Here is a 16,203-nt window from a genome sequence, read left to right as displayed (position 1 = left end):
TCTGTTTCGGTTAAATTATTTACTGCCAATGAACAGAATACTTCATGCTCTAAGGTAATCTTCATTTAATGATCAACATTGGAACAGGCAACTCAGTCATTAAACAAAGCAGTAGCTTAGTGAAAAATCAAGTGACTATGACTGCATATAATTTCACTTCAGCTTTTCTTCTTAACAGCATCAGAATGATGTGACTCCAAACATCTGATGAGTTCAAATGGCAGGAAGATTTCTAGAGCTTGACCCACAAAGAAGTTCAACCCTAACCCCAACACCCCCCTCCCCCAACTCTCTGCCTTTTGCAATGCTCAACCTGCTGCTGGGATATTAGCAAGAAGAAAATTAATGTTTGTATTTACATTTGTTGGAATGAAAGGGATTACAAAGAGAGTAAGCAGATATACAATAGGGAATATACATTGAAAAAATGTGCTAGAACTGGCTTTTTGCATAGCACAGTTCTGAGCCCAGAGCTACTTAGGAGACAAAGAAAAGTAGAAGGTGTGAAACTAATCAAAGTCTTGTCAGTTACAGGCAATATCTGCCAGCAGGTTAATTAAGGTCATTGAGCTGAGCTTGTTATGGTGCAGTTAGCACTTTTTAAGGATGCACTGCAGTGTGGAGAATAGCAGTTCAGGAAGAGACAGCTTGCTTAGGCAAGCTCTTTTCTCTATGAAGGAAGACAACAACAACAACAACAACAACAACAACAACAACAACAAAACATCAGGAACAAGATAATGTGTACTAACTGTAATGGTGAACTGCAACTGTCTAAATGCAGGCATTAGTTGCAAAGTAACTTATTCATCACTTTTGTAACTGAAAGTGGTCACTGTCTGAGGCAGTCACTAAATGAGGAGTATGTGTACAACTTTTTTTACCCAATATATAAGATACATTTGACCAAATGACTCTTCTCTGCTTTGAAGGATAATAAAATCTATAACTGACAAATAAAATGCTTCATATGTCAGTTCAACTTGTAACTATCTGAATGATTACATTCATGGCCATTTGGCTTCGCTTGCATTTGATGAAATAGCTTTTGCTCCTACAAATCTCAACCTTTCTCAACCCGGCACTAATCCAACATATTTGGACTACAACTTCCACTAATGCCAGGCGGCAGGTGCATAGAAATTCTGGGAATTACAGTTCCAAGTCATCTGAAGGGCAATAGGACAGTTTAAGCTATAGTACATTTCTTAATGTTTTCAAGAAATCAAGGGACGCTGTTTCTTTTCAGATAACAGACCTATTAGTGGTACCATTTGGGAAGTTCTTATGTACATAAGCCTCAACCAATAATTAGCCCCATAAATATTCTCATAAAGCAAAACAGGAAAAAAAAAGCCAACAAATAAAAACCAAACAGAAGAGCAATCAGCAACATCCTTTATTATAACAGAACTGGCTACTCTGCTCTTGACCTATTAAAACTTTGTTTGCTATTATGCTGGCGGGCAAGCTAGTCATGCAGAACAGTGTGGAGGAAATGAGCCAGTGTGTTCCCCTGGTGATATAAATGCTTTATCAAGCTGATCCCTGCCTTGTTATGTAAACTATACCAGGTACTGTTCATTTTAAACACAGAGATAAACAGATCTAATATGCTTCAGGGCATCATGCTTTATGCATGAACTGCTTTTTATTTTTATATTAAAGATTTTCTTGACAGAACCCTTTGCAATGGAGTAAAGCAATATTCTAACATCTTAACTACAACCACAGCAGCACCTGTAAGTTCAAAGCAGTGAGAAAGATAGTCCCAATTCAATTAGACCAATGCAAACCTTTTTAATTAATTCTTAATAAACAATTAATTTTAGTGAATGCGTCTTGTAATAAGAATGTCTCTCTCAAAAGATAAATGAAAAAAAATCCTCAGAGACGAGTGTTATAAAAGTATAGCTCATGCTATCTGTTTACAATATTTAGATAGCTTTCTTTTGCCTACCATTTATATTTAATTTCAATTTCTGCTTAGATTGATTCAAGATGTAATATTTTTAACCTTTTCATGCATTTTGTAGTCCAGATTTTATCAATAGAGAGCTAAAATTAACAGTAACTCCATACAATATTCCTGTAGAAAAAATGTAGGGGGGGGGGGAGGATTCTTTGTGCCACTTATATGAATTTGAGTAAGTCAATTTTGAGATTCAGTTTGGTTTTAATAATTAAGGCACCAGCCTAGAAATGGGAATTCTAGTCCTGCCATAGACTCAAAACAGCTGGGTCACCTTGGGCAGTCACTCTCTCTCAGCCTCAGTAAGAAAGCAATGGCAAACCACCTCTGAAAAACCAAGAAAACTGCAGGGATTAGTCAACGCTGATTTGAAGGCTCACACACAAACAAAGTCCATTAATTGACAGAAGATTCAAGGCAAGTATGTTTTCCCCCACAAAATTATTAGTAATTTTGGCAACAAAGGATTTGGGCATGGTCCAAAACAGATTGCTAGACTACATGGACATTGGGGATATCAACTTTTTAAACAACATAATTAAATCTCATCTTTGTGATGTTCTTCCTAACAATGGAATTTGTAATTAATACCACTTAAAATCCTATAATGTACGTGTGTGTGTGTGTGTGCGCGCGCGCGCACACAGGCACATGTTGTGTGTGTATATATATTCATATTAAATATAAACTAAATCAGCTGAAAAAGTAACCCCTGCATTTGTCATACACAGACAGCACAAAATTGTGGCATTCATGTGATGGATGACACCATGATATATGTGTTATGATTCTGGCATCATCACAGTTTGCTGTAAATGTTGTTCAAACAAAATAGGAAAACCTCTTTAGAGTTCTCCTAAAAAACAATAGAAGGTATTTTATTAATCACCCAGTGAACAGAGTTCCAAAGGCTCCCATTGAAGAACCCGATTTGATTGCAAAGCTTAAATGAGATAATATGAGAATTCTGAAAAGCTGTATTTTATACTATACATCTTCAGGACACACATCTTGCTTTCAAATCAAATCTCTGTTACAACATTGAGAAGTCCAAAACATAAACACAATAATCAAATAAAACATTGGCATAAAAACATGATGGAAGATCCAGATAAAGCTCAGGGCCTCAATAACTTGTCACTAACCCGATTCCTGAAGAGTCATTTGGTGGACTGGACAAGCCACAGCACAAAATTTGGCCACACTAAGTATAACAGCTGTATCTGTATCTGCAAATAAAAAGGAAGTATAAAATATATCAGATCTACCTGTTCTATTAGTAAAAAAGTGTGATGTAAGTGGCATGAAAACTATGATAAAATAAACACTAAACAGAAGAAGAATCATGGTGTCAACCTCCCAAGAGTTCTTTGAAAACTATGATAAGCTGAACACCCAGAAGTTGTGTTCCAACATTTTACAATTATTTTCTGTCTCACTTTTCATTTCTAAGTTTATAGGGAGGCTAGAATGGAGCAAGCCAATATGTGTTATCACCTTTTCTTAGAGCAGAAGAGAGAATAGATGATTTTTGTTTACTGTTGTTCATGTGAAACTTGTGGAACACTCTTGCTAAATAACCAAAGAGAATGGAGGCAGATTAACAGAATAACAGAGTTGGAAGAGACCCTGGAAGCCTTCTAGTCAAACCTCCTGCTCATTCCAGACAAGCGGCTGTCCAGTCTCTTCTTAAAAGCCTTCAACGATGGAGAACCTACAACTTCTGAAGGCAAGCTGTTCTACTGGTTAATTGTTCTTGCTTTTAGGAAATTTCTCCTTAGTTTGGGTTGCTTCTCTCCTTGATTAGTTTGCTTTGGAAAATAGGTTGACTCCCTCCTTCTTTATGGCAAGCCCTTAGATATTGGAACACTTCTATCATTCACCCCATTCCTTCTTTTCACTAGACTAGACATACCCAATTCCTGTAACCGGTCTTCATATTATTAGGGGCCTCCAGCTCCCTAATAATATTTGTTGCTCTTTTCTGTACTATTTCCAGAATCTCTACATCTTTTTGATAATATGGTGAGCGAAACTGGATGCAGTATTCTAAGTGTGGTCTTTATAAAGTGGTATTGATACAATCCCTCTGCTAATGCAATCTAGTATTGCATTGGCTTTTTTTTGGCAGCTGCCCCACATTGCTGTCTCATGTTTAAGTGATTGTCCACTAGGACTCCAAGATCTCTCTCACAGTTATTGCTGTTAAGCCAGGTTTCACCTAATCTCCATCTGTGCATTTGCTTTTTCTTATTTAAGTGTAAAACCTTATTTTTCTACACACAAATTTCATTTTTTAGATAGGGCTCAGTGTTCAAGTCTTTCGAGATCCATCTGAATCTTGAGCCTAAGAGGCAAAAAGTTAGACAAGAGAGGAAGATAACTAAGTGCAGGTGATTTTTAACGGCTGTTTACAGCACTGTATGCTAAGCCAGCTCAACTAATTACAACTCATTTTACAACTACATGGCTTAGGGCCAGCATACCTGCGAGACCGCCTACTGCCACATACCTCTCAACGGCCGGTAAGATCCCACTGATTGGGCCTCCTTCAGATGCCGTCAGCCAGACAGTGTCAGCTGGCGGGCCCCCGGAGGAGAGCCTTCTCTGTGGCTGCTCTGACTCTTTAGAATCAGCTACCCCCAGAGATCCGGACCTTACCCACTCTCATGGCCTTCAGGAAAGCTGTTAAAATCTGACTGTTCTGGCAGGCCTGGGGCTGTTGACCTCATTGTTGAGGTCCAGCCCCGATTAGAACAAATGCATGTGTTTTGTGATTTTAAACTGTCTTTTTCTTATTTTCTTTTTCTTCTTTCTTCTTTTGTAAGCCGCCTGGAGTCCTTCAGGATTGGGCGGCATATAAATTTTAATAATAAATAAATAAATAACAAATTTGTAGTATTTATTTAAAAACAACAGTGGTATCTCTGATACCACAGTTTATGCTCTGCCACCAACAGACTGAAATAAAATAGGACCATTCTTAAGTGTCTCCTGTTAATAAAGGCATGCCACATAATATAACATCTGTACTTCTCTGCATATCACTTTTAAAAAGAGAGACTTTACATTTGTCCTTCACAATACTTTTGAGTGCTACGATTCCAATAGCTCCTAAACCTATGCACTACTAGTTTGAACCTAGTAGTAATCTAGTAGTAATAAAATGTGCAGCTCCAGATACAACAAAACTGATTGGCTATTAGTGGCCAAGAAAAGTTTAAGCTTATATGTAAAAAAAAAAGAAGACCCCCCCCCCCCGCCACAAGTGGCAGTAGAAATCATATAAACTGTGGGCATGATATCACATCTGTATCTTTTTGTCTGAGAACTTATGTCAGAGGTTGAGCTGTATATAACATTCTAAAAAAGATAGATCCTGATTATAACCCTGAATTATAACTTCTTAATTTGGCAAGTGAAGATCCATTATAGAAGACTCTAGGGCAAGAATGTGTTAAGAAAATTATTCTTTCTGTCTGCTCATTTAAAGTAATCCCTTTGGGTGATTAAATGAAATATTACTTGTTTAATAACCTTCAGAACATTATTTTTAAGCAAAAATATTTTGCATATTTTCTCTTCCTAATTTTAACTCACTCATGTCATGGGAAAGGCACAGACATCACACAAAGAAAATAGAGTTTAGCACCTGAATACTGTTTGTCCTGTCATCATGGCATCTATAATTTAGTGTGAAGCAGTGAGGTAGACAGAGCATTATCATCAGAAATCACCCTGAACAGGGATATAAACCACACTCGCAACAACACTTGTCAGAAAGGTGACTGCAGTCAAAACTAATATCCAAGAGTTTCAAGATAAATGCTGACAATGCAACCATCCTATAAGACTACTATTGCTCCTAGAAATAGAAATAAAATGGGGAAAAATCCTCAGACCAAAGTATGAAGTTCCCCTGAAAGGAGCAATTTAATTTTTATTGGGGTCTAATAAATTATCTATGAATTAATACAAGTAAAGCTTTGATCTAACTGGATAAGACTATTTTATGTTTGCTACAGAGGAATAAATAGTTTCCCCCTCCCATTATTCTAAATAATCCAATTACCTGCATTCTATCTTTCTTCTCCTCTGGTATCCTGGACTGTATGTATGAAATTCCCAAACCATATAATTAGCTGCAGATTTTATAGAATCAGACCTTTTGCACAATCTATATGCTATTATTCCTCAGCCAGTATTTCTATTTTCGTATACTTTACAATGGGTTTCCTGGAAATTTAATATCAGTGTACTTCCTGCCACATAAACTATGACCCCACAGGGAAACAAACAAACAAAATCTTGGCTTTTAGCCATTATGATTTACTTGGTTGTGTGTAGCTTGTTCAGTTTGGTTATTTAACATACATGGCAAATATTTCAATATATACAAAACAATAAGAAGATATGCCAGTTGTACAAGATACCTGTTGTTCTACATTTTACTTTACAGGAAACTATCTTTTTTCTTTAAGATGTGAGTAGGGAAGATATTGGTTTTATGTTTGTCCTTCTTAGAAAAGTTTAGTAACTTTTCTTACTAAACTTTTCATCCCAAAACTGAATTCTATGAATAGTATTAATAGTAAATAGTATAATTTACAAGTAAATGCAGATTTTTTCCCCGATCATCAACCAGCATGCTTATTTGTATGAAGGTAACATGTCCATTAACCTCCTCAGAAGGAAAAAAATATAAGAAATTATTATTTTCCTTAATTTCTCAGGCTGTAGTCTTACTCATACCTGTTTAGGAATACATTCAATTAAATTCACTTAGGTTTACTTCTGAATAGGACATTAACATTAATGACAAAATACAATTTGATACAATAAAATATTACTGCTGTGCAAATGAAATTATAATAGATCGATGTCAAACAATTAGACCAAGTGCCTCAAAGCAGATCCACTGATAGAACTCCAATTTAAAGCAGAGGACTCTTTCTTCATTGTTTATTGAAACGATAGTTTTCACCACAAGTGCTCATTCTTTCCAATACATCACAGTGACGGAAATTGATTTAGATTCCAGGGCAGACACATTCCTAGATGGCAATTTCAATCTCAAAAACAACTAAACAAATAGCGCAGAGAAAAGACATGAACTACACGGAATTACATAATATAATAATAAATAGGTAGAGAAGCTATAAAACATGTTAAGTCCCCTAATATTATATTGCAGGCAGTTAGAAGACAATAGCATTATTTTTGCAGCTGCGGGGACACCAAGACAATAGCCCATGCGAAGTACCATTTGCTTCACAGCAAGATCTAAATTCAAGTGCAAAAAAAAAGAAGAAAAACTGCCATACTTAATCTCCAAGGACTGCCAACATCCTGTAATTTTTATGTGAAAGAAATAGAAAGAAAAACCTTGCTTTACATGGAGAGTAATCACGTTAGCTGCGTTTAATTAGTTTAATTCAAGTTTAATTAAATGTATACTTACATTCAAATTAAATTACATAAAAATTAACTTTAAATAAATAATTTTGTCCTTGCTCAGACGACGTTTATCTTGGATTTAGCCACTTTTAGGACCTTGGCATGCCACTCACAGAGCAAGTAGACCTAATTATGAAAAAGGCAATAGATTATATTTAATTACATTAATTTCAAATGTCCTCAGTTTTAGTATATGTGCATCCTGTGTAGATTGCACATGAAATGAGATTGCTTATCTCCCCCCCTCCTGAATTATCTAAACACTGCCAGAGATCAGACATGCACAATCTTTTTCAGACCAACTGCCACAATAGGCTATAATGCTCTACTTTGTACAAAACAAATTTTGGACAAATTCCATGCAAGACCTTGGCAGCTGCAAATTGTGTATCTGTCACAGATACACATATCTATTGTTTCTAAAATTGCTGATGTAAAGTATGACATTCTGGAATTCCTTCCTCGGGTACAAGGTAGATTTCCCCCCCTTCCACTATTCCCGAGAAAGAAATATTAAATAAAGCAAATGAATCTCATTTGATGGAAGGAAGGCTCATCTCATCACAATATTGGTAAATTATCAAGAACTGGCTGCTTTTGCTGAAGAAAGAGATATATGAGAAACAACTGTATATCATCAATGAAGCATTTTAAAAATCTGGAGAGTTTAATTTTTGTCACCTTCCATGAGTTCATATCTTGATATGCTCAATATTCACACAATTGTCATGAGAAGCAATCACTTTGTTATCAGATATCTTTCTAAGTTAAAGAAGAATAAATCTAAGTAATATAATGATGCAAGTGTGGAAGAATCACATTGTAAAAAAATTGTAATTATGTGTCTTGATTTGAACGTTTAACATGCAAATACACCATGTAGCAATAATCTTTAAAAAAAACTTATCTGCTTTTACAAATTGAGAAGTAGGGGAAATCCTAAATAATACTTGTGGAATTAAAATTCACTGTAACATTCTTCCATTTGCATTATTGGCTGAAACCCATAATTAATGGCTAAGCAGCTATTAATATGTTTCTACTAGTTGCTGCGGGGGGGGGGAGGGGGGGATTCATGACCTGTTTGAGATTTCCTGATGCTTCCAGTAGGCCATTGTTAGACAATAATGTTGAACTAACTATCCCAATGATTTTCTTATTTTCTTATTCAAATTCCACTTCTCATACCCATGGCCATCCCAGGGAAATCTCAAACAGTGCAAAGTATTTCTCAAGACTTGTTCGAGAATGTGCGGAACTTAAAGGGGAATCTGAATACTACTACGGGAAAGGGAATAAAATTCCTCATCTACAAAGCTTTAGATCCCAGCATATACTTCAGGTCATGAAATTTAATGCACTGGAATTTCTATAGTTACTTGTGCTGAAACTTCTATTATCCAAGTTTTAAAACCTTCACTTGCAGATGTCATCTTTCTTGAGAAAGTAGTGTATTCAGTCTGTGGAAGAGAATATTCTGAGTGGAGTATCTAGACATATGAACATTTTTTTTAAAAAAAAGGACACTACAAAAAGGATATAATAATAAACATGAATTTAAATGTGCCATTAGGGAAAGGGTTTGCTAGGTTTATACAAGCTTTATATAGGAGAAATAACTAAGCAATTATTATGTTAACTTAGAATTTAGGAGATCTAAAAGGGCATCTGCGTTCATAGTTTGTTTAATAGAATAATAGCTATGCACAAATTCAAGGACAGCAGTGCACTCCCCAATTTCTGTCTCAAGCACCTTATTGGTGCACCAAAGGCCAATTTTTAGATTACACCCATTTGTGATTAGTATTATAATATGAAAACAGTGAGAGGCACATCTTATCCACTTGTACATCTGCAAAGCAGAATTATGTTTGGAAAAGCAAGAATGTGTTGCAGTGGAGACAAAGTTCATGTGGATGAAATATTTTACCTAGACATTTCATAATTCCATGTGAGTATTTCATGCAACAGTTAAAGCAGAGATGGTAACAGTATCTCATGGAACAGGCTTCCTTGTTCCATCTCAGCTTAGCTGAAAACTTGAGTTGAGAGAGAAACCATTTCTTCCAGCCACATTATTGATAGTTATTCTGGTGATAATGTAACACATTCTGGGCTGGCTTGGTTTTGAATGGGCAATTAAAACCCATTATAAACAAACACAGAGACATATAATGTATCAACACAGCTGCCTGCATTTTTGCACCAGCTCTGGGGATGTGAACAGGAAATTATCATGATGAATGCCTAGATTTCAAAATCTGCCATTATGTCAATGATTTAAGATGGCCTTTGAAATAGCTGAACAGTGGAAATCTCTTCCTCTCTCTCTTGCCTGTATTGTAGACAAAACTAAAAATAGCTGAACATTATGTTAACTAACTATGGAAGTCTTTTAAAAAACTTTTTTACAACCCATGATAATATGTTGAATTACATATAAAGTCTGATAAAGAAAAGTCAAACTGGTTGGATGGAGGATAGGAAAGTTGTAAGCTAAATTGAAATGCTCTGATTCACTATTATGTTAAACAAAGGAATAATACTTTTTTTTTATTATGAATGTAGAATTTTATGAATTGAATAAAATGATTTAATGAGGCATCATTGTGTTTTCTTTTCTCAATGAGTCTTGACTTGTTCAAAATCTGAGAATTACATTTGAGATCCAAGTTCTTTATATAGTTTATATAAGCTATATACAGTTAATCATATATACTATATATACAATATAGTTTATTAATTATTTAATTTAATTTACAGTATATTCTTCCCATTTCACTATTCCGTCTATAATTTGTGTGGAAGTAAGCTTTGAAAATAAAGTGAACCTAGATATTATGATGATATGTGTAGGAACACTGTTGCCGGTAGATGCAACCCAGGTTTTAGGGAATTTGTATTCCTCTTTTAATATTTGATATTGCAAATGTTAGCGTATAAGAAATTATTATTCCTGTCTTTGAAAGGAAGCTAGGCATTTGAAAAAATTAAATCCAATCTACTTGAATTCCAGAAGTACCCTTTATGTATCTTGAATTGTGTATGGTTTTGTGCCAATTCAGTATGCATACTCATTCATCAAATCTATCTTTAAAAGTACCACAATTTCAGCTTTTACAATTTGAGTTGTTATGAAAGTAGTTCACTTAAATTTCTAATAAACTGACAAATTCTATGGGGTACTTCATTTGCTCGTAAATTTCCACTGCGATTGTTCTATTCATACTGTTATATATTTTTCATAGCCTCTTGAGGTTTGAGGTTTATTGGACTTATATGCCGCCCTTCTCCCAAGGACTCAGGGCAGCATACAACATAAAAGAAAACACGTATTACAAAAATTAAAAGGGACATTAAATAAAGTATCCAAAAAAACCCCAAATGATATTTAAAATAAAAATTTAAAAATTAAATTAAAATTAACAACCAAATTAATCCTATATTTTATTCTATTCAGGCCAGACCGGCTTGCTGAAAAAGGCAACCTTTTAGGACGCGTGGGAAGGACCGGAGGTTGGGGATTATGCGAAGCTTCAGGGGCAGCTCATTCCAGAGGGAAGGCGCCCCCACAGAGAAGGCTCTCCCCCTGGGGGTCACTAGCAAACACTGTCTGGGTGACGGCACCCTGAGGAGGCCAACTTTGTGGGATTGCACTGGACGGTGGGAAGCTACTGGTAGCAGTAGGTGGTCTCGCAGGTACCTGGGTGCCCCCATGACAACCCATGCAGCTGCAATCTGGACCAGTTGAAGCTTCCAGATGCTCTTCAAGGGCAGCCCCATGTAGAGAGCGTTACAGAAGTCCAGGCAAGAAAGGACGAGGGCATGGGTGACTGTGCACAGAGCATCCTGATCCAGAAAGGGGCGCAACTGATGTATCAGGCAAACCTAGTAAAAGCTTCTCCTGGTCATGGCCGACAGGTGTTTTTCTAAACTAAGCCACGTATCCAGGAGGACTCCCAGATTGTGGGCCCTCTCTAAGGGGGTAAAGTTTTTCCCCCTATCATCAAAGATGGAACAAGATGCACAAATCAAGATGACGGAAACCACAGATAATCAGTCTTGGAGGGATTGAGCTTGAGCCTGTTCCTCCCCATCCAGATCCGCACAGCCTCCATGCATCGGGACATCACATCGAGGGCATCATTTGGATGGTTTGGGGTAGAGATGAAAAGTTGGGTATCATCAGCATATTGATGATACCGTACCCCAAAACCATGGATGATTTTGCCTAGCAGTTTCATATATATGTTGAATAGGAGGGGTGAGAGAACCGACCTCACCTGGGGCACCCCACAGGTGACGCACCTCAGGGTTGATCCCTGTCCTCCAGTCAACACGAACTGTGACTGATCCAACAGGTAGGAGAAGAACCACTGTAAAACAGTGCCCCCCCACTCCCAACCCCAAAGTCGTCGCAGTAGGATATCATGGTCGATGGTATTGAAAGCCACCGAGGTCTAATAGAACCAGGACAGAGAAGCAGCCCCTGTCCCGGGCCTGCCAGAGATTGTCAACCAATGCAACCAATGCCGTCTCCGTGCTGTACCCAGGCCTGAAATCCAACTGAAATGGATCCAGGTAGGCAGCTTCATCCAGGTACTGGGGAAGTTGTCGTGCTACCACACTCTCCACAACCTTCGTTACAAAGCGAAGGTTGGAAACTGGGTGATAGTTGGCTAAAAAAGCTGGGTCCAGAGAAGGCTTCTTAAGGAGGGGCCTCACCACAGCCTCCTTCAAGGCGGTGGGAAAGAACCCCTCTCTCAATGAAGCGTTGGTAGCCAGCTTCGTGTCACCTCCCGGAAGCCGAAACTAACCAAGAGGAAAGGGGTCCAGCACACAAGTGGTATCACCATAATCCTGTCCATGCCCTTGGGGGTCACTGGGTAAAACTCATCCCAGATAGTCTCCACAAGATTCATCCTCGTCGACTCGCCGGAATCTACCCAGTCAGAGTCCAAGCCTGTCCGGATCTGAATGATTTTATCCTGCAGATACCGAACAAATTCTTCAGCCCTACCCTGCAAGGGGTCATTCCCAGTTCCTTGGTTAAGTAAGGAGCGGGTCACCCTAAACAGGGTGGCTGGGCAGTTATCTGCGGATGCGATAAGAGTGGAAAAATGTTGCCGCTTTGCCGCTTAGTTTCCGTTGTTTGTATTTTAGACTACAGGTATGGATTATACAAATCTATCTATCTATCTATCTATCTATCTATCTATCTATCTATCTATCTATCTATCTATCTATCTATCTATCTATCTATGAAACCTGTAAATTATTCTTTTCCTCCTTCAACCTCTTTTACCAATTATAACTAATATTTCCTCATTCTTAAACTCCAATATTCCTGAAGTTAAGGACAGGAAGAGAAAAACCTCTGACAGAAATTTTTATTTTGCTTCCATGAATAATAAAGCTATGTTCCCTTATCATTAATTGAAAACATTTTTTAAAGTTCTGGAACAAAATACTATATATCCCCACCTCCTTATACTGCATATAGGTAGTCTTTGACTTACAACCACAATTGGGACTAGAAACTAAGCTGTTGAACAAATCTGTCATTAAGTAAGATGCTCATGTGACCATTTCGCTCAATTACTACAATCCTGGGTCTCCCAATTGCGGTTGTTAAGCTATCATGTGGGAAGGCCCAGTGTCCACAGGTGCATGGAAAACTGCCAGGGGCTGGAAGGCCTCAGCCAGTGGTGGGGGGAGGACAGGCCAGCCCTGGTACAGGAAGGCATGGTAAATTCTTTCAACTGGTACACCCGTACCAGACAGGACTGGTTTAAAACCCACCTCTGGCATGGGCCCTCTCTGTGCCCCACCAGGATTGGTTCTTCTTACTTTTGACTTTTTTTTGCAGCTGCTGAAAGAGTGTTTCTAGCTTTCACAATGATCACCTTCATTAGGTTTCTGACTAAAAAGTCTTTCTACCCTGCAGAACATTTGCTCGCTAGCGAGCCTTCTAGCTAGTATATCAGGATGTGGTGGTGCAAGTAGGGAGTCCAGGCCCCACAGGCATGGTGGGGTAAAGAGAGGGAGGGGGCTCAGACCGCCCATGCATGGTGGGATGGGGAGAAATAGTCAACGAGCATACTGAGGCCTTCAAGGCTGCAGCAGCTTTGTGGACATTGGTGGGCCAGTTGGGCAGCTGAGATGGGGAGACATAGGCAGATGGAGGGGAGCTGCAGTGTCCCCATGGATATAAGGGGTGGTACCCTGCCAAGCACCAACATTTTCTATCATGTGACTACAGGTGAACAGCAACAGCTATAACTTTAGGCAAGGATCGTAATTCCTTTTGTTTATTGTCTTCATAATTTTAAATGGTCATTGAATGAACAGTCATAAGTAGCGGACTATTTTAAGGTCTGCATTAAAATTACAAAATGCTTCTCTGATCTTAATCGATACTTATGAAAGGTGTGGCTTTTCAGAATACGGTATATACATACACAATAACAAAAGCTGGTGTCAAAATAAATACACACATGAGCTGAATGATTCTGTTTGTCTTTATAATATAGCATATGGCAGTTAACTGGGCATGATTCATGTAAAAAATAGTTGTGAGTTGTGTATTTTATTTGACCCCTTTATTTTATTTTTTATTTTTAAAATGCAGAAATAGATAACAAATTATAGTCTATATGTGTATCTGGCAAGTCACTGTAACTTAGTTTTAACAGAATCGCTAATTGGGTTTAAAGTTTAGAAGCTGATAACCATAGATTTGTAGTATTACAAGTATTGAACAATTGGACAGCTAGCAACTCACGAAATTAAAATTTTATAACCAAAAGTCGAAGACTGTGTTGCATGGTCTAAATATTTCATAACTGACATTTTCAAAGTCTACAATATGAAGCTAGATTTTGATTTTCCAATGCAATATTCTCTATATGTGCAGTTCACCTTCTGTTTTTTTATATGTGAAGGTAGGCGCAGTCCAGGTATTTGTTATTATGAAATAAAAATATATAATAGTCAAATACTGAACAACTTTTTTTTTAATTGTCCGGCATGAAAGACATGCATTTTAAAAATGCTCTGTGCACGCAACTAACCTAGAAGAACAGTCACGCTCAAAGCTACTCTCTACTGCTAGGAGATCAAAACCAAAAACAAATGTCCTTGGTGAACTGTCATGGGCTTTCTGAACTCCTGCAGAAAGTTCAAGTGAGCATAACAGACAAATAGCACTGAAAGATAGTTGTGAGATCCATGAGAACTCCTCAGCTTAATTGTTCAAATATATAACTGAGGAACGGATGAGTGATCTTTTCTCTACACACTGTTTCTCTATGACTAGGCTCATAGATTATTAATAGGACTGGCAACTGATTTAATAATATGAATTTTTCTTGATTAATTGATTAATTCATCAATTGAATGTATGAGCATAAATAATAAGTGGATCTAATGTCATGCTGTCAGACTTTTATTAGTGCGATGGGACTTTCGTTCTTTTCTCTGCTCGTGGACTCTCTATTCATATCCTCAAATCTTTTACTGAAGATTGAGGCAACCTTTGCAACAGATTTGGAATTTGTGGAGACTTGCAGAATTAAGGGGAATTATTTAGTCAGTAAGGAAAAAGGCTACTGAAGTCCACCAGCAATGTACTTTTGTTTATGTATTTATAGGAATTAAAAATGTATTAGATCTAACCTTACAAAAACAGTACTAGAAAACACCTTAGAAAAGGCTGTGAGAAAGAAATATTAAAAATCTATTGTGCGTATACATGATTTTATTTGTAATAAGTAATAGCAGTGTTATACATTCCTATTCAAAGCTATGGAATATAGTGAGGCTTACTCCCAGCTGATAGAAGATTGTAGCTTTAAAGCATTTAAAACCTAGTTCTGAAAAAAAACAGGAAGCAAAAATAAAAATATTTTTAATTCAACAATTAATTGATTAATTTAAATCTACCGATGTAACTAATTATTGTTTTAAACCTTGTATTCCTAATCACTAGGAATATCTCTGTTGCAAACAAAGCTATGCTGATTTGCATCCACGCGGGAGGTGGCAGTGTGCAGAAAATCAGCAGTAGCGCCTATATGCAAAATATGTTGTCCTCATTTGATTAAATTGAACATTAAAGTTCTAAAGAAATACTAACATAATGGAAAACCTTGGCTTATATGATGGCTTACATAGAAACCAATAATAATGTAAGAAAATCAGTAGCTCAAAACCAAGAGCAGAAACTTTGGTACACAGAAAAAAATATACATATTTGAAAACAATGATTCAAAATATATTGTCATCCTGGTAACATTCACCTCACTCTGAAACATCTTGTTTGTCCCTCCCGCCTCCGTTCCCTTCGTGTGAATCATCTCCATCCTTTAGATGGGGCTCTAAAAATGTGATTCTCTGGGGCCTTTGGTGCTTTAACTTGAATTAGGAAGACAGTAAGCATGTAATTTTAACTGTTGTTTCAATTGATTACTATTATTATAGAACTACTTTTATAGTTGTAAGCCATCCAGAATCTTGAAAGTAGGCAAAATATAAATAACAAAATATGGTTATATTTTAAAAGAGAGATGAACTAACACTAATAATTCAACACTGCTGCTTAAACAGTGAAAGCCCACCAGTGGTGGGTTTCAAATTTTTTTAGAACCTCTTCTGTAGGTGTAGCCTGCTTTGTGGGAGTGGCTTGCTGATCATGTGACTGGGTGGGAGTGGCTTGCCAGCCATGTGACTGGGTGGGCATGGCCAACTTGTAAAATGTGGTGAAACTCACTTAA

The 16,203-nt window shown here is 37.2% G+C and overlaps 1 protein-coding gene across 1 annotated transcript in view; it reads right to left on the bottom strand.

Annotated features, from left to right (window-relative positions):
• Positions 1-16,203, bottom strand: part of NPAS3 (neuronal PAS domain protein 3) — a 488,908-nt gene that overhangs the window by 73,514 nt on the left and 399,191 nt on the right. The window contains 1 exon segment of the mRNA XM_032213697.1: positions 3,118-3,201. Coding sequence (XP_032069588.1) covers positions 3,118-3,201 — 84 coding nt within the window.

The sequence above is a fragment of the Thamnophis elegans genome, chromosome 1, assembly GCF_009769535.1.
Source record: "Thamnophis elegans isolate rThaEle1 chromosome 1, rThaEle1.pri, whole genome shotgun sequence".
Classification (NCBI taxonomy): domain Eukaryota; kingdom Metazoa; phylum Chordata; class Lepidosauria; order Squamata; family Colubridae; genus Thamnophis; species Thamnophis elegans.
Note: the sequence above shows the minus strand (reverse complement) of the source record. Positions and strands in the feature narration are given on the sequence as shown.